The sequence below is a fragment of the Mastigoproctus giganteus genome, chromosome 9 (genome assembly GCF_048544385.1).
Source record: "Mastigoproctus giganteus isolate SK-2022 chromosome 9, ASM4854438v1, whole genome shotgun sequence".
Classification (NCBI taxonomy): domain Eukaryota; kingdom Metazoa; phylum Arthropoda; class Arachnida; order Uropygi; family Thelyphonidae; genus Mastigoproctus; species Mastigoproctus giganteus.
This window is the reverse complement of record NC_143583.1, coordinates 89,121,424-89,141,404: the sequence shown is the minus strand read 5'-3', so window position 1 is coordinate 89,141,404 and position 19,981 is coordinate 89,121,424. Positions and strand designations below refer to the sequence as shown.

The following is a 19,981-nucleotide window of genomic DNA, read 5'->3' as shown; positions in this document are numbered from 1 at the left end:
GCACAGCACTATATCTAATCATAATCTGTTCTTCTTCGATTTAAGGCCATTGCCTTTTCATACTCGGGACAAGTATGATCTACAGCATTATGTTCTGCTGTCTGTTTTCTACGTTTGCAATTTATACAGCAAGGTGGCTTTTCCTTGTTCACACAATCTTTATAGGAATGTCCTTCGGTGGAACAATGTCCGCAGAACGCTTTCATTTTACAGGACTTTGCAATATGGCCAAAAGTCATGCATCTGTAACACTGGGTTACCGTGACAATGTCACGGACCCGACAGGCAGACCAATTGACGAACACTTTTCCTTTTCTGATCAACTGTTTATGGACAGGACCTGCTATCTGCACTATCCAGTTATTCAAATTCTTGCTCTTTGCTTTGTTCACAGATATCACGTTGAAACTTTCTTGGAATACTTCTTGGTTTACTCCATAATCTTTTAAGTTCTTAATCCATAATTGTTCTTTCAATTCATCTTTGTTCACATCTAGTTCCACATCGTAAATCAAAACTTTAGGATTTCGCTTCTGTACCTTTTCTACACACAATTTTAGTTCTTTAAACTTTGGACAATCAGCGAGCATATCTATATCTTTTTCTGACTCTAATTCAAGGACGATCTTATTATCCAGAACAGTTCTTAAATTTTGGACTTTAACATTCTGTAGTTCAGGTCTCACATTTCTAATTAGATCTTTTTTTAATATCTTCACTACATTTATGTTTACTGTTCTTGGTAGTAATAATTGCTACCCTGGGTTTTGCAGCACACTTTTCTTTTACCACCGTAGCATATTCCTTTTTATTTTGTTCTTGAGTATCTTTCTTTTCAACCCTACTCACTTGTAAGTCTATCTCCAACTTTACTATGACCATTTCTAGATCATCCCATATTCCTTTTTATTTTGTTCTTGAGTATCTTTCTTTTCAACCCTACTCACTTGTAAGTCTATCTCCAACTTTACTATGACCATTTCTAGATCATCCCATATTTCCATAATCTTGGTTGCTACATTGCCCGTTACTCGATGTTCTCTTTGTAATAGGAGAGCCCTTAATCTCTCTCGTGCCTCCACTATTTTTTCTAAACTAGTTACCACTGGTCCTTGTCCTGAACTTTTTATCATAGAGTTCAACAACTTCTTCATATTATGTATCATTTCTAATTTCTTTTCAGGTGTCCAATTCTCCTGCTTTCCCTTTTTAGAAGCTGTATCCTGTGGTGTCCCAGAAACTTCAGGAACTATTTCTTCCACTTCTTCCTGAACCTCAGAGTTTCCACTCTCTGAATCTTCTGAATCACTATCCGCTTTCCTCTCAATATGTGCTTTTTTCTTGGAAAGAGAGCCAGCGCTCGACTTTTTACCGAACATATTAAAAGGCTGTAATTGCCAACTATTTACAACTTTAACTTTACAATACAAAATACAATTTTAAACCAAATTCACTCTGCCCCACCAACTCAATACCCGTTTAGCCGGTTAGGGGGATGAACCCCTAACCGCTCACCCCAGACGTCGAGAACGTAGGGCAGCTAATCTATGCACTTCGTGCAACAGAAAACTTGAAACGTAACAAATCAATAAAGAAATTTCAATTGAACTTCACTAATTACACTATTACGCCTCTGTCGACAGAGAAAAAATATGAAATTGTGAAACGCTTTGAGCAAAATTAAAGACCATGTGATATTGCACGTGTTACTGCCACGTGAGGCAACGCCGAGAATTAGAAAGAATGCAGAGAAAATAAAAACAACTCAAAGTGTAATTAATTAAAATCCATTAGATCAAGATACACAGAATTGGAAGAGATGGAACAGCTGTCATCTGTTTGGATAGAAAATCAAACAAAAAAACAAGTTTTAAAATGCACTGCTTGCTTGATGTTTGTAGAGCAGTAAGGTACGGGACATGATATTGCACGATGTAAGGATTGTAAGGAAATCAGGTGACAACTCAGTGTTGTTATGGGTCTATATGAGAGCTTAAAGGACAAGGTGGATGCCCTCGAAGGATCTAAATTGAGGGGTCCATCAAGCTCTCAGCTGCCCACATCAACGCCAGAGCTTGCACTTGATCATCACGCAACATAGTGGCAACCCCCCAAGGCAGAATGCTCAGGTCCCACAGGAACTAGTAGTTGTTGGTGACTCTATTGTCAGGGAAACGGAGAACATGGTACATAAAAAGAATAGATGGAACAGGACCAGGGGCAAAGGTTGATGACATTGGGCAAAGGTTGATGACATCTAAATTGAGGGGTCCATCAAGCTCTCAGCTGCCCACATCAACGCCAGAGCTTGCACTTGATCATCACGCAACATAGTGGCAACCCCCCAAGGCAGAATGCTCAGGTCCCACAGGAACTAGTAGTTGTTGGTGACTCTATTGTCAGGGAAACGGAGAACATGGTACATAAAAAGAATAGATGGAACAGGACCAGGGGCAAAGGTTGATGACATTGTTGAGTGGATATCATCTTTTAAGAGCACAAAAGGTGATATTGTTGTACACATTGGCACTAATGATATTAAGAGTAGGAGACCGGTGGAATTACTTAACAAGTATGGGTCATTGTTGAAAAAAAAGCCGTGAATTAGGGTTTATGAAAGTGTCTGCAGTTCTGCCCAGACACGATTCGAGGGAGTACATGATGAGAAGCAGTTTTCGGGAGTTCAAGGACTAATAGATTAACAGCAGCCACTGGCAGATGTGAAAGTGATTCTTGTACTGCTTCTATTGGAATCAGCAGCAGCCTGGAAAACAAGATGAAGGTATTTCAGAGACTGCTGGGAGTCATCGCAGTACAAGTAAACACATGGGTTGTGTTAGGGTAGCTAAGAATAAGAACAGGTGCATGTATACTAAATTGAGGGGCCCATCAAGCTCTCAGCTGCCCACATCAACGCCAGAGCTTCCACTTGGGCATCGCGTGACACAGAGGCAACCCCTAAGGCAGAATGCGCTGGTCCCGAAGGAACTAGTAGTTGTTGGTGACTCTATTGTCAGGGAAACGGGGAACATGCTTTGTAAAAAAGATAGGTGGAACAGGACCAGGGTATGTCTGCCAGGGGCAAAGGTTGATGACGTTGTAGAGCGGATATCATCTTTTAAGGGCACAAAAGGTGATATAGTTGTACACGTTGGCACTAATAATATTAAGAGTAGGAGACCGGCAGAATTACTTAACAAGTACAGGTCACTGTTGAACAAAAGCCGAGAATTAGGGTTGAATTTGAAAGTGCCTGCAATTCTGCCCAGACACGATAGGAGGGAGTATATGATGAGAGCCTTGTCGATCAATTCGGCCCTGGAAAGACTGTGCAAGGCTCAAGGGGCAAAATTTTTTTCAGCCTGGACTGTACTTGTTAACAGGAGAGATTGCTTCTACAGGGATGGGATACACTTAAATAGAAAGGATGCAAGAATATTTGCTGATGCTATCGAGGCAGTGTTAGGTGGGTCGGAAAACTGCTAGCTTGGGAGGAGACAAAGACCAATAGATTGACAGTAGCCACTGGCAGAGGTGAAAGAGATTCTTGCACTGCTTCTATTAGAATGAGCAGAAGCCTGAAAAACAAGATGCATGGCATTTCAGAGACTGCTGTGAGCCATTGCGGTACAAGTGAACACATGGGTTGTGTTAGGGTAGCTAAGAATAGAAACAGGTGCAGGTATACTAGCGTGTACACCAATGCTAGGAGTTTAGTAAATAAATTTGATGAATTTGAGGTATTGCTCAAAACATCGAAGGCAGATATTGTTGGGATATCAGAGACGTGGTGTCACACAGATATAAGGGATGCAGAACTGCAATTTGGGGAGTACAACGTCTACAGAAAGGATAGACAGGATAGGAAGGGAGGAGGGGTTATGCTATTAGTTAAGAAACACATAAAAACCAAGGAAGTGAAGCCAGTCGACATCGCTGGACAGTGCAGTGTGGAGTCAGTTTGGTGTGACATAAGCATTGGGAGATCAAAATTGAGAGTAGGAGTGTGCTATAGGCCTAATGACTCTGATGAGTATAATAAGGAACTGTACAGGGAAATAGAGTGGGCCAGTAAATCAGAGTGTCTTATAATGGGAGATTTTAATTTCCCAGATATTGACTGGAATTTGGGGGCTGGTTACTCACACACTAGCAGGACTTTTGTGGATTTATTGGATGATTGTTTTCTACATCAGCATGTTCGGGAGGCAACTAGAGGGAGTAATACTCTTGATTTGATTATCAGCAGTGATTCTTCATGCATTAAGAATCTGCAGATAAATGAACCACTAGGTGGCAGTGATCACAGTGTGCTGAAGTGGGATTTACTCAAAGAGGTAACTACCATTAGGGGTAAAGGGAAGGGTTATTGCTTCCGTAAAGGCGACTACGATGGACTGAGACAGTATTTAAATTCTATACAGTGGGACCAACTGATGATGTTACAAACAGCAAATTCAAAATGGGAAGCATTCAAAGAACTTATCTTGGAAGCTACTAGGCTTTACATACCAACTAAGAAATATTGTTCAAGGTTTAGGCCAAAATGGATGTCAGATGAACTAATAAGGCATATGGCAGAGAAGAAAAATGCATGGGATACATACAAATTAACACATGACACAGAAGCCTATGATAGATAGAAGTTGATATGCAACCAAGTTACAAAGGAGGTTAGGCAGGCGAAGGCAGATTACGAGAAATCCTTGGCAAGGGATGCAAAGAAAAACAGCAAAGAGTTCTTTACTTATGTAAACTCTAGAAGGAAGGGGATGAATCAGATTGGTCCACTTGATATTGATGGGTCAAGTGTTGATGATCCTGCTCAGGTAGCTAACAAACTAAATGAATATTTTGCATCAACATTCACACATGAGGAGTTATTCAGCGAGGGGAATGCCAGAGGTGTATTCAACTCTAGCAGTAAGCTACAGAATCTTGAAATAACTGGGAGTAAAGTGGAGGAGAAACTGTTGAAGATAAACACAAGAAAGGCACCCGGGGTGGATGGGATCTATCCAGTTATATTAAAGGAGGCAGCAAAGGAAGTAAGCAAACCCTTAGCCATAATTATGAGAGCTTCCTTGGACTCAGGGGAGGTACCCATAGACTGGAAATGTGCAAATGTGACCCCAATTCACAAAGGGGGATCAAAGGCTGACACAAGTAATTATAGACCTGTGAGCTTAACGTCTGTTCCAGGAAAATTAATGGAGGCACTGGTTAAAGAAGCACTGCAGGATCATTTAGACAAGACTTCAGTTATAGCTCAGACACAGCATGGTTTTGTTAAGGGGAAGTCTTGCCTGACCAACTTGATTGGATACTATGATGCAGTCACAAAAGAACTGGATGCAGGGAATAACTTTGATATTATATACTTGGATCTTAGAAAGGCTTTTGATACTGTTGCACATGGAAGACTGCTACACAAATTGGAGCAGTGTGACATTGGAGGCAAATTGCTGCTATGGATAAAGGGGTGGTTGAGGGGGAGAAGACAGAGAGTGGTAATCAATGGACACTGCTCATCGTGGACTGATGTTATTAGTGGAGTCCCTCAGGGCTCAGTGTTGGGTCCATTATTGTTTTCTGTATTTATAAATGATATTGATGATGGTATATCGGGCTTAATGTCCAAGTTTGCAGACGATACAAAGGTTGGCAGGGTTGTCAAGGACACTACTGACACTATGCTACTGCAACAGGATCTGGAAAGGTTGAGCAGATGGGCTGAGAGGTGGCAAATGAAGTTTAACATTGACAAATGTAAAGTACTACACATGGGAAACAGCAACCCCAGAGCAACGTATCAACTCTGTGGTACTACACTGACAGTGGTAGAGAATGAAAGGGACTTGGGGGTGGTTGTGCAGGCAGATATGAAGTTCTCTGAGCAGTGCAGACGGGCTGCAAGAGTAGCTCATGGAGTATTGTCAATGATATACAGGAATTTTTCCAGCAGGGATAAGGAGGTGATTATTCCATTGTATAAGGCGATGGTCAGGCCACACCTAGAGTACTGTATACAGGTCTGGAGGCCTCATTTCAAGAAGGATGTAGAGCTGCTGGAACAAGTACAGAGAAGGGCAACAAGATTAGTGAATGGAACAAAGGGGTGCTCTTACGAAGAAAGGCTTAAGTTTTGCAAATTACGGTGTCTGGAGACTAGGCACCAGCGAGGTGATGTGATAGAGGTGTATAAAGCCTTGAATGGTTTAAGCATGCTCAATGCTGATGGGATTCTTCCTCTAGCTCAGAAAAATCACCTGAGAGGGCATAAATTCAAATTGAGGAAAGACAGATGTAGGATAGACGTGCGGAAATTTGCCTTTAGCCAGCGGGTGGTTGGTTGGTGGAACAGACTTCCATCCCTTGTGGTGGAGGTTGATAGCCTAAATAAGTTTAAGGCTCAGCTGGACAGGTATTTTGAACGAACAGAGGGGTGAAGTGGAAGTGGGTTTTTTTTTTTTTTTTTTTGGCTGATGCTGCATAAGCTTGCTTTCTTGCATCAAATGCCTCTACTAATGCTAATAATGCTAATATACTTGCTTATACACCAATGCTAGGAGTTTGGTAAATAAATTTGATGAATTTGAGGTATTGCTCAAAACATCAAAGCCAGATATTGTTGGGATATCAGAGATGTGGTGTCACACAGATATAAGGAATGCAGAACTGGAATTTGGGGAGGACAATGTGTACAGAAAGGAGAGACAGGATAGAAAGGGAGGAGGGGGTTATGCTATTAGTTAAGAAACACATAAAATCCAAGGGAGTGAAGCCAGTCGACATTGGTGGACAGTGCAGTGTCGAGTCAGTTTGGTGTGACATTAGCATTGGGAAATCAAAATTGAGAGTAGGAGTGTGTTATAGGCCTAATGACTGTAATGAGTATAATAAGAAACTATACAGTGAAATAGAGTGGGCCAGTAAAACAGTCTTATAATGGGGGATTTTAATTACCCATATATTGACTGGAATTTGTGGGTTGGTCACTCACATACTAGCAAGGCTTTTGTGGATTTATTGGATGATTGTTTTCTACATCAGCATGTTCGGGAGGCAACTAGAGGGACTTATACACTTGATGTGATTATGAGTAGTGATTTTTCATGCATTAAGAATCTTTAGATAAAGGAACCACTAGGTGGCAGTGATCACAATGTGCTGAAGTGGGATATAAGCAAAGAGGTGACTACCATCAGGGGTAAAGGGAAGGGTTTTTGCTTTCGTAAAGGCAACTACGGTGGTCTGAGACAGTATTTAAATTCTATATGGTGGGACCGACTGATGATACTACCGACAGCAAATTCAAAATGGGAAGCATTCAAAGAATTTATCTTGGAAGCTACTAGGCTTTACATACCAAATAAGAAATATTTCAAGGTTTAGGCCTAAATGGATGTCAGATGAACTAATGCGACATATGGCAGAGAAGAAAAATGTATGGGCGACATGGAAACCGATGATAGATATAAGCTGGTCTGTAATCAAGTCACAAAGGAGATTAGGCAGGCAAAGGCAGATTATGAGATCTTTTGTAGAGGATGCAAAGAAAAACAGCAAAGAGTTCTTTACCTATGTAAACTCTAGAAGGAAAGGGATTAATCAGATTGGTCCACTGGATATTGATGGTTCAACTGTTGAAGATCCTGCTCAGGTAGCTAACAAACTAAATGACTATTTTGCATCTACATTCACACATGAGGAGTTATGCAGAGAGGGGAATGCCAGAGGGGAGTTAAACTCTGGCAGTGAGCTAGATGATTTTGTAATAACTGGGAGTAAAGTGGAGGAGAAACTGTTGAAGATAAACACAAGAAAGGCACCCGGGGTGGATGGGATCTATCCAGTTATATTAAAGGAGGCAGCAAAGGAAGTAAGCAAACCCTTAGCCATAATTATGAGAGCTTCTTTGGACTCAGGGGAGGTATCCATGGACTGGAGATGTGCAAATGTGACTCTAATTCCCAAAGGAGGATTAAAGGGTGACACAAGTAATTATAGACCTGTTAGTTTAACTTCTATTCCAGGAAAATTAATGGAGACACTGGTTAAAGTAGCACTGCAGGATCATCTAGACAAGACTTCAGTTATAGCTCGGACCCAGCATGCTGTTGTTAAGGGAAAGTCTTGCCTGACCAATTTGATTGGATACTATGATGTATTCACAAAGGAACTGGATGCAGGGAATAACTTTGATATCATATATTTGGATCTTAGAAAGGCTTTTGATACTATTGCACATTCCACAAATTGGAGCAGTGTGGCATTGGAGGCAAATTGCTGCTATGGATAAAGGGGTGGGTGAGGGGGAGAAGACAGAGAGTGGTAATCAATGGACACTGCTCATCGTGGACTAATGTTATTAGTGGAGTCCCTCAGGGTTCAGTGTTGGGTCCATTGTTGTTTTCTGTATTTATAAATGACCTTGATGATGGTATATGAGGCTTAATGTCCAAGTTTGCAGACGATACATCGGTTGGCAGGGTTGTTAAGGACACTAATGACAGTACGCTGCTGCAACAGGATCTAGAAAAGTTCAGCAGATGGGGTGAGAGGTGGCAAATGAAGTTGAACATTGACAAATGTAAAGTACTACATATGGGATATGGAAAGCAGTAACCTCAGAGTAACGTATCAACTCTGTGGTACTACACTGACAGTGGTAGTAAACGAAAAGGACCTGGGAGTAATTGTACCGTCAGATATGAAGTTTTCTAAGTAGCTCATGGTATCTTGTCAATGATATACATGAATTTTGCTAGCAGCGATAAGGAGGTGATTATCCCCTTGTATAAGGCAATGGTAAAGCCACACCTTGAGTACTATAACAAGCCTGGGGACCTCATTTTTAGAAGGATGTAGAGCTGTTGGAACGAGTACAGAGAAGGGCAACAAGATTAGTGAATGGAACAAAGGGATGCGGTTACGAAGAAAGGCTTAAGTTTTGCAAATTATAGTGTCTGGAGACTAGGCACCTGCGAGGTGATCTGATTGAGGTGTATAAAGCCTTGAATGGTTTGAGCATGCTCAGTGCTGATGGGATCCTTCCTCTTGCTCAGAATAATCACCTGAGAAGGCATAAATTCAAATTGAGGAAAGACAGATGTAGAATAGATGTGCGGAAGTTTGCCTTTAGCCTGCGGGTAGTTGTTTGGTGGAACAGACTTCCATTGTTTGTTGTGGAAGTTGATAGCCTAAATAAATTTAAGGCTGAGCTGGGTAGGTATTTGGAATGAATGGAGGGGTGAAATGGAAGCATTTTTTTTTTTTTGGCTGATGCTGCATAAGCTTGTTTCTTTGCATCATATGCCTCTACTAATGCTATGTTTACTGGAATAAAGTTAAACAATAAAAAAAACATAAGCCTTTATTTACATTCATTTATTGCAAGGCTGTAGTGGAGGGTATACACTGTATACCCTCTTGATTTTTTCAGGTGAGTAGTGTATACCGTCTGGTTTTTGAAAGACTTGAAAAAACAAATATTATTAATATATTTACTGAAAATTAAAAAATAAAATTATTAGAATTTGATTGTTAGGCAATACTTATACTTTTATTATTTTTAATACAGTCTATTCCGGTTATTTGGGACACATTGGGACTAGTGCATTTTGGCCCGATTAAGTGGCTACCCCAATTATCCGAATTTTCACCTAAAAAGGTAATAGTACAATGGACCCCCGCTTTACAGTTGGTTCACTGTACAATCAAATCACGTTACGGTGGTGTCATCATAGTATAGTTCACTGTACAATGTGTAGTAAGTATTGGTAATTGTGATCACGTTTGTGAATTGAATTTCAATTTTATTAAACAGCGATTCTAATTAGCTAAAATAGGAGGAATATTATCCATAGGCTATAAAAGTAAAGATATATTAAGCACAAATTTACCCTTTATTATCTTACCAATTAAAAAATTAAATGATATGTGAAAATCGGAAGAATATACTGTGTTTCCCCATGTATAAGACGCACCTTAATTTTGGAGCCCAAAATTTGAAAAAAAAAAAAAAAAAATGTATTACATAAAGTTATTGAACTCAAGTTTTATTCATCATAAAATTCATACAACTCGTCATCACTGTCAAAACTCCCATCCGAATCACTGTCTTCATATATTGCCTCGTCGTCAGTTCCATCTATGGCATTCGAAATGCCGCACTTCTTAAATGACTTGACAACGATCTCAATCTTGATATTATCTCAGGATCTTTTCACCCAGGTACAAACTTCTCCTATAGTTGGTTTCTTCACTCTCCCTGCTGGTGTCAAATTGTCTCCAGAAGACTTCATCCATTGGTTCCATTCGTCTCTAATGGCAGCTTTGAAGGGTTTGTTAATGCTGACATCAACTGGTTGGAGCTGGGATGTCAAGCCCCCCAGGTATGACGGCAGGTTTTGTTTTTTGCTCTGCAGCAATCTTCTTTGTGTTTTTTGTTACGTGTGCCCTGAACTGATCAAGCACCAATAGGGCAGGTTTGCGTAAGAGCCCACCTGGTCTTCTGCTCCAAACTTTCTCAAACCAGATCTTCATTCCATCCTGATCCATCCAACCCTTGTCGGCGCCTCTGTAGCCAGGTAGGCAGGAGCAGCAGTGCGTAGCACACGCTTCTTGATTAGACCGGGGTTCGAGCCCGTGACCACCAAATACGGAGGATTCAGAAAGGTCACGGAACGGCCACCGCATATCCCCGGAGCAATATGGCCTTAGTTGCTAATGCTCCTAAAAACCAAATAACAACAACAACCAACCCTTGTCGTGAACGTGGACAATCACTCCTCTAGGAATGTCTTCTTTTGGCATTGTTTTGCATTTGAAAATCAGCATAGGAGACAGCTTGGTTCCGTCAGCACAACAAGCTAGAACAATTGTATAATGGCTCTTTTCATGTCCACTTGTCTTCACAGTTACAGTTTTCACCCCTTCTTATCAACGGTTCTGTTACTTGGGACATCAAATTGAAGGGGGACTTCGTCCATATTTGCAATCTGTCCCAACCCAAACTGATGTGTCTTCCGACATTGAATGACTAAACGATGAAATTCAAGGACCTTCTGCTCATAGCTTTCAGGCATCTTTTGGGTAAGTCTGGTGCATGTACACATGCTTAGTCCATTCCGTTTCATGAACCTGAACCACCAATTGTGTCCTCCTTTGAAATCAGTAACTTCTTTTTCATCAGCAGTTTTTCTTACCTCATGCTGAATCATTTTTTTTGAACACATGAATTCCAATTGCCCTTTGCTCTTCAATCCATATCTTCAATTGCCTCTTTAAATCAGGCCATTTTGCTGACTTGCCTCTCATGGCCTTCTTTTGCCGTGGCGTTTTCAGTAGGGTTTCTTCTTCCCGTAGCCAGTCTCGGATTGTTTTTTCAGTTGGAGGAGGACCAAACTTACGTTCAGTAGCACGATTTCCATTCACTTTTGCAAACTGGATCACTTTTAACTTGAATTCAGCACTGTACGAAAATCTTTTCTGAGCCATTTCTGGGCAGAACATGGGAAAACATAACCTAATATACTGGTAACAAGTGCGAAACAATGAGTGGGAAATGCAAGTAAAAAAATCTACAACCACTGTATAAGACGCACCCAGTTTTTAGACCCCAAATTTTTCGGAAAAGGGTGCGTCTTATACATGGGGAAATATGGTACGTGATAATCGGAATAAATAATACGTACATACTAACTAGTTGACATTTCTGTTCACTAACACTTGTGGATGGGGGTTAAAATTTAGAACAGTAAAAAGATAAGCAATCAATAACAAAGAACACGGCACATGCAAATTGCAAGTAACACAATACGCGCAAGTGAAAACGGACTAACAAGTTACCAAGCTTGAAAAATAGAAATGAAGAGAAGATTCTGAAAATTAATTTTTTTATATGATTGAAGATTCCATGGAAGTGTAAACACATTTCACCATAATAACCCACAGAATTCCAGCTGTCAGTATTATCGCAAATTCAATAAAATCGAGTTTACTATCCGTTTATGATAGATTGCACTAACAGAAAAGCCCAGTAAACAGGTGACTGCTAATTGTTGTTGTTCTATGGTTGTGACCACAAGAAATCCGACTGAACGGTTGGTGACAATCGTAGGTTAATCTCCAGTGCTGTGGTCTCCTGCCCCGATTAAACGGCATGTTGTCCCAATTAAGCGAAGTAAACCCTGGCTATTTTCTCGATTGGGTTCTGTTTTTTAAGGTTTGCGCCGAATAAACGGCTGCCCCGATTAACCAGTGGCCCAGATAACCGGAATCCACTGTATATATGCCGTATATATAAGTAAGTAAATGTGATGTATATAAATATACATGGGTATACACTGTATATCCTCTGGAATTCAGTTAATAAGCCTTTATTTATGTACAGGTATCAGTATATGTAGAGAGTATACTGCAGATACTCATATATGCAGTATACTTTGCATTTTCTAACATTTAAAGAGTACACCTGCTAATTTTATGATTACAGTATTGCTTTATTGGTTGATATATATATAGTGTACATAGTTAGTAGGAGAGAATTTTTCACAACCGTCTAATGTTGACTGAAAAACATTATTCAGACTTCTTAATCTTAGCATTACTTTTTACAATATCTGAGACTGCTATCCCCCAATACCTTATTCCTTGCATAATATAAATAAATGCACTGGAGTCTAATTTCTCTACCAGCTTTAATTTGTGTGCAACAATTCTCTGTTTCACCAGTTTCCTTAGGAGGCATGATGATATAGAGTATAGATAAACTCTTAATGATATAATAACAAGCATATCCATTAACAGACAGGGAAGCCTTCTGTCAGTTGATGTAACTTGCGAGTTCTTGTTTTCTTTATTTTATGTGCATGCTCAAGATCCACTGTGCTTCCAGTCCGATTTTTTTTTTTTTTTTTTTTTTTTTTTTTTTTCATCCACTGAATCCAAAGTCCATTAAATCAGGGTTCATAAAATCAAGGGACAATGGTTATGATAGTTGCACTGGACCTGAAATAAGCAAAATTCATACTGACCAATGACAATCAATACACCTGTTATTGTTATTTGGTTTTTAGGAGCATTGGCAACTAAGGCCATATTGCTCCTTGGATATGTGGTGATCATTCCCTGACCTTTCCCATCCTCCGTATTTGGTGGTCATGGACTTGAACCCCAGTCTAATCAAGAAGCGTGTGCTACGCACTGCTGCTCCTGCCCACCTGGCTATGGAGGTGCTGTTGTTTGTTGTTGTTGTTTGTTTTTATGAGCATTAGCAACTAGGGCCATATTGCTCTAGGAATATGCGGTGGTCATTCCCTGACCTTTCCGCATCCTCCGTATTTGGTGGTGACGGGCTCGAACCCCAGTCTAATCAAGAAGCATGTGCTAGGCACTGCTGCTCCTTCCCACCTGGCTACGGAGACGCGCCTATGGAGGTGCCTTAATACACCTATTGTTTATTAATAGAACAATTTTTGCTGCCCACCTTCACTAACAAAAGGAGATGAAATAGAGGAGAGCTATCCAGGTAGGCAGTATTAAAATACTGCAAAGACCAACAGATAAATAAGTTTGAATAAAAAGCAAACTAGTGACAAAAAACTTTATGCTAGGCTGAACCTTGAACTTTAATCTGACCACTTGGGTAGCTTAAACAATAGCTATCCAGTTTAATGAAAAAGTTTAAATACATAAAATTTTATAATCCATACAAAATTAAAATATATTGAAAATAGAATCAACGTGTATTTTACCAAACAGCTTTACATTTGGATTCAGCAAGATGAATGTCATAAAAAGTGGTGATTCTGTTCCTCATGAATTTAAACTTTTACAAAATTTCTTATAGGGTTCTCTGGTTGGTAAGGTGGCAGGGCAGCCATTTCCATTAGGCAGTTTAGGTGCTGTATTTAGGGTTTTTGGGAAAAAAAGGGAGGGGGTTTAGAAAAATGTAATTCAAGATTTTATTCCAACAATAAAGTTCTATAAACTAATTTTTAAAGAAATTTTTGAGAAATTCTTTCTTCAGCTTTTTCTAAAATAATTAAATATTTAATCAAATTGTAACACTGCAAGTAAGTTAGTGCAAGAATAAATTCTGTTTAAATAACTTCAAAACCAAATTTACAGAATTGCTATTGAATTTCTTTAAGAACAAAATAAAACAATAAGAACAAAAACAAAATAATTATCACACAGGAATTTTAATATGTTCGATATAATGTAGTGAGACTTTGGAACGAAGAGTACCTGGTATCTATGAATATTAAAAGGTGGCCGCTCTGGGTCCTTTTCCCCTGATAGTAGTTACATCTTTGAGTAAATCCAACATCAATACACTGTGATCACTATCACCTAGTGGTTCCTTTATCTGCAGATTCTTAATGCACGAATAATCACTGCTAATAATCAAATAAAGAGTATTGCTTCCTCTGGTTCCCTCTCGAACACGCTGCTGCTGAAAACAGTCATCCAATAAATCCACAAAAGCCTTGCTATTTTTTTTTATCGTGGAAACTCAGGTTTTTCATCCATAAAACAGAAAATCGACCACAGAAGATATATGTAATTTACAAAAAGTATACACGGAGCAATATGGCCTTATTTGCTGATGCTGCTGAAACCTTACAGCAACAACAGCTAGATTGTTAAATATATTAAATTTATCAATTTCTTTTGGTGAAATTAGAGGGAAAAATAAAAGCAAAAATTTTCAAAAAATTTTCAGATAATCAAAAGTTCAGATAACTGAAATTTTACTCTACTAGAAAGTTGTGGAATACATGACCGAGTCAGCACTATAGGATACCTGGTCATCTGAATGATAATGGCACACAATTAAATGGTTATTATACTTATTAAAAGGGAATTGCTTTTATTTTTAATGCAACCTCAGGACAACTTGGGTAAAAAGGATAAATCCTCAAAGTAGTTTTTTTAACAGGCTAATTTTATTTTATTAGCAACTTTATTTTATATTCAAAAATTTACTATAGTGAACTTTTATATATAAAGTAAAATTAAGGAGTTTATTTTTAAAATATTATTTTAAGTATTTGTATTTAGTATAATATTTGTTTAATTAAATAATGAATTGTCTCAAATATTTCTTAATTTGCCCCTGAATTTTCATATATGTAGCAAATTTCCTTTTAAGTCTTAAGGGTTAATTGGTTAAAACACTAGTATATAGTCAAACCTTCCAAATTTGGTAATCCATTATCTGGTCTTCTGGTAGTGCCTCAATTAATTGTGCAGGTTGAAAATTCACGAGTCTCAAATTTTTTACCAGTCACATAGAAAAACTTGTTAGAAAGTTGTAAAAAATATTTGTTTGTTAGAAAGGTTGTATACTGCTATTCATGAACAAAGTTAGGGAGACTCATTAATAATTACTGATAGGTTACACAAAGAATTTTTGGGTCTCAACTGAACTCAGATGTGTGAAAGTTTGCCTTTAGCCAGTGGGTAGTTGATTGCTGGAACAGACTTCCATCTGTTGTTGTGGAAATTGATAGCTTAAATAAATTTAAGGCCAAACTAGACAAACATTTGGAGTGACTGGATGCGTGAAATGGAAGGTTTTTTTTTTTTTTTGGCTGATGCTCTATGAGCTTGCTTTCTTGCATCTTGTCTCTGCTAATGCTAATATATGAAGTGCATTAAGTTAGTATAACTCATTCATTCACTGAGCAGCCTTAGACTGTCTTATTTATTTGTAAGTAACATCAGCACTTTTCCCCACTTGTATTTGCACATATATATATATATATTGCCTGAAAGAAAAGCAAGCAGTCCATAGGACTGTGTGGTTCAACATGCAAATCCACAAGATCTGACGCCGACCGGGCTAGCCAGGTGGGTAAAATGCCTGTCTGGCAACCCAAAGGTCGTGGGTTCGATTCCCGCCTCAGGCTTGGATCAAAGTACTGCAAAAACCTTGGGCGGTGCATTATGGCCACAGAAGCCTACGTGCCAACAACTACAAAAAAAAAAAAAAAAAAAAAAAAAAAGACCAGATCTGACAACATGGATCATTAGCTCTGCTCTTGTGGAAAAGTTTCATTGTAAAGAAATTCAACAATGGGACTTTGAGGAAGTGACTGTGAAAATTTTGGGGTAGAATCATCAGCTGTGTATAGTACAATTTCAAAGTGCAAATAATTTTTACTTTTACTGTACTGTACAATATAATTTTCTATATACTATGTTTCTTTTCTCTTTGAAATGATCATGTATGACTATAACATGATCACTCAAATCTGTCAAATTCTGTGGTCTGGAATCGATCAGATCCCAAGACTACCAGATTTTGGAGTTGACCATATTGACCTTATTCTTGATCATATCTGGTTTTCTTTAGCATATTTTTCATTTGAAAATCTGACATCATACAGTTTTTTCCTTACTTTCAGGAAATTCAAAGAGATTTATGTATTCTTCCTTGTGATCATTATTACTGGTTTGCAGAAGGATGGACACATTGTAAAATTACAAACAAAGATCAGACCAAAGAGTGTGGAAAAGGAGAGCATTTCAGGAAAGTCAGGTATATATATAAACTAAAATAAAAATATATGCCAGTAGCATAGCAGATCAGTAGAGTGAAAATGAACTTAACCAATAAAATAACAACTACATGCACAGAAATATTGTAATGTTATTTTAAAGTAATTTTTTTCATCTAATAACTGTAACCAGAATTGAGAACATGCAAATTGTGACCAGTGACCAAGGGAGATAATGATTTTGGAACAAAAATTAAAGGCTTTAAAATTTATTTGCATTAACTTTTATTTTCACATGCATGTGGAATGTGGGTTAGGACAACTAACATCAACACAATTAGGCTAATGGAAACATATTGTTACCTAGAAATAGGGGATGATGAGTTTTACTATGGTATGAATAATGTATTTAAAGGAAGGAAGGAAGGATAGGGAAGATAGCAGGGGTGGTGGGGCTATGTTTCTTATCAAAAGCATCCTGAGTATGACAAAAGCTTTCCCAAATTCAGAATGTGTGTGTGTGTGTGTGTGTGTGTGTGTGTGTGTGTGTGTGTGTGTGTGTGTGTGTGTGTGTGTGTGTGTGTGTGTGTGTGTGTGTGTGTGTGAGGGGGGGGGGGCAGTTGGAAAACAAAGGTGTAATGAGGATGGGAGTAATCTACAGACACAGAAGATTGTGAAAATTATGATGAGAACCTCTACATGCAAATAGAATGGGCCAGCAAGTATGAGTTCCTTATTTGTAGTGATATCAATTTTCCACTAATTGATTGGAGCAAGTGGGAGGGAAACTGATCACGGTAACAAAATTTTTAAATCAACCAGATGACTGTTATTTGATTCAGCATATTAAAGAAAGTACTAAGAGCAAGAATATCCTGAAACTGATCATCATGCATAAATCAGATGATATCTTAGGATATCATCTAAGGATATTACCAGTTTAGACAGGCGGTTCGGTTAAATTTTAATACTGCAGCAACCATTAGCAGGGAGGGATCACAGAGTTCTAAGTTGGATTTATACTGCAGCAATCATTAGCAAGGAGTGATCAGAGTTCTAAGTTGGATGATGAGGAGAGAGGAAGGTTGTTAAAAGCAAAGGAATGGGTTTTAATTTCAGGAAAGGAGGCTATGGGGAGTAAGCCCACAAAGCACAAATACATTTGAATTATAGTATATCTTCAAAGCTATAGTCACAGAAGCTGCCTTAAATGTGTATAATACTGTTAAGAAAGTACAGCATGAAGAGGATTCCACAGTGGAGGATTAATGAACTGGCCAGTTTAATAGAGCACAAAAAGGTGACAGGGAAAAGTTAGAACAATAAAAAACAATATTGAAGCTTATAATGGCTACAAATTGATCTGTAACAGTACCACAGAAAAGGTTACTTTTTCAGATTAAAAGGTTACTTTTTCAAACAAACACCACAATCATGGCAATCCTGTTTCAGAAGAAATCAGCAGGAAGGCATGATTTTAGTAAGTGCAAGTATCAGCCATATTCATTTAATTTATCTATATCTGTTACTGGGAGAGAATTCTTCTCGGTGCATATGTTTGTAACACTCAACTTACAATAAAGTACATTCTTGTTGACTGCAATTACTGTGGCAGTGCTTGAGCAGCAATCTCTATCAAACTTACAGGAGCCCTTGACACTAAAACATATAATAGGAAATGATGCAAACTTGACTTTTTCAATTATTTAAAGCAGATTTGGTTTTACCACAAATTCTGAGCTAATACTACTAGCTCCAGGAACTGGCTTGCCTCATAGGCACATAATGTCATTAATATCCGTTGCACAAATAAAATGACCATACCAACAACAGAAATGATCAGACTGGCAAACAGTGATTATGAGAAATCACTGGCTGAGAGAGCAAAGAGTGGGGTGTTTTTTTCATGTACGCCATCAGCATTAACCATTCATGCTCTAACCATTCAAGTCCTTATACACCTCAATCAGATCACCTCGCAGGTGCCTAGTCTCCAGATACTGTAATTTGCAGAACTTAAACCTTTCTTGGTAACAGCAACCCTTTTTTCCACTCACTAATCTTGTTGCCCTTCTCTGTACTCGTTCCAGCAGCTCTACATCTTTCCTAAAATGAGGTCTCCAGACCTGTATGCAGTACTCAAGGTGTGGCCTGACCTTATACAAGGCTATAATCACCTCCTTATCCCTGCTAGCAAAATTCCTATATATCATTGACAAGACTCCATGAGCTGATCTACTCTTACAGCTTGTTTTTGCTGCTCACTTCAGATTTCTGCTTCAATTTCAGAAGAATATTATTAGAAATACTTTTGAGTGCAGAGGTGAGTAAGGTTCTTGTGGTTGATGCCATATGCCTGTAATTTTGAGAAATAAGAGAGTGCATTGAACCATTAAGGTTAATTATGAGAGCTTCACTAGACTCTGGATAGATTCCCTTGAATTGGAGAAGTGCCAGTGTATCACCAATACATAAAGGTAATTAAGAATGAGGTTGGTAACTACTGACTGATCAGTCTGGATTCATTGGTAGGGAAAATCATGTTGGCAGTGATCAAGAGTGCAATACAGGATCATTTATGAAACACTGTATGGTTTTGTAAAGGGAAAATCATGTTAAACTAACCTGGTTAGCTATTTTGACAGTCACTCATGCGCTGTATGGAGGGAATAATTTCCCCATTGTTTACTTGGATTTTATTTGACTTGGATAACATTTAACTCAGGCCCACAGAAGAGGTTACTGTACATTCTGGAACATGTTGGAATCACAGGATAGATACAGAGTAGGAGGCAGTCAGTTATGATTAATGGTTATTTTTCAGATTGTACTAATATAAGAAGTGGGATTCCCCCCCCCCCCCCTTTTTGGTGCTGTGACTACTGCTCTTTTTGATTTTTCTAAATTACATTAATGAAGGGATACAAGGCATGTTGAAATTTTGAGAAGAAATCAGCAGGAAGACATAAGGATTGGTAGGGTAGTTAATGATCAGTGCCAAGCAGAGTTTCAAGATGACTTAGATAGCCTTCAGGAAGCGTTAGAAAATTGGCAGCTCTGTTTTAATGCAGCTGAATGCAAAGTCTTATACTTTAGAAAAAGCAACGCCAAAATAAATGGTAAACTTGGTGGAGATGAGTTAAAAACAGTAAAGGAAGAAAGGGATTTGAGAGTTAAGATTCAGTTGGACACAAAGTTCTCTGAGCAGTTTAGACAGGTGGTGAGAAAGGAATGCCCAATGGTGTCTGTCCTATCAATGATTTTTCATACACTTGATTGTAGAGATAGGGAAATCATAATCCCACCATACAAAGCAATTGTACAACTAAGTTGGGATATTTGTGTTCAAGTATGAGGACCTAGTGATTATTGGCAAAGGGATGTCCATGTGAGTAAAGACTTTGAATATGTGAGCTACAGAGCACGGAAACTAAACACCATAGTGTAGACACCATAGACTTGCTTGA

The 19,981-nt window shown here is 38.6% G+C and overlaps 1 protein-coding gene across 1 annotated transcript in view; it reads left to right on the top strand.

Annotated features, from left to right (window-relative positions):
* LOC150080530 (thrombospondin type-1 domain-containing protein 7A-like) overlaps positions 1 to 19,981 on the top strand; it is a 1,074,234-nt gene that overhangs the window by 456,096 nt on the left and 598,157 nt on the right. The window contains exon 16 of the mRNA XM_090380722.1: positions 16,422 to 16,555. Within this exon, the coding sequence (XP_090236848.1) occupies positions 16,422 to 16,555 (134 nt within the window). The remainder of the gene's footprint in view (positions 1 to 16,421; positions 16,556 to 19,981) is intronic.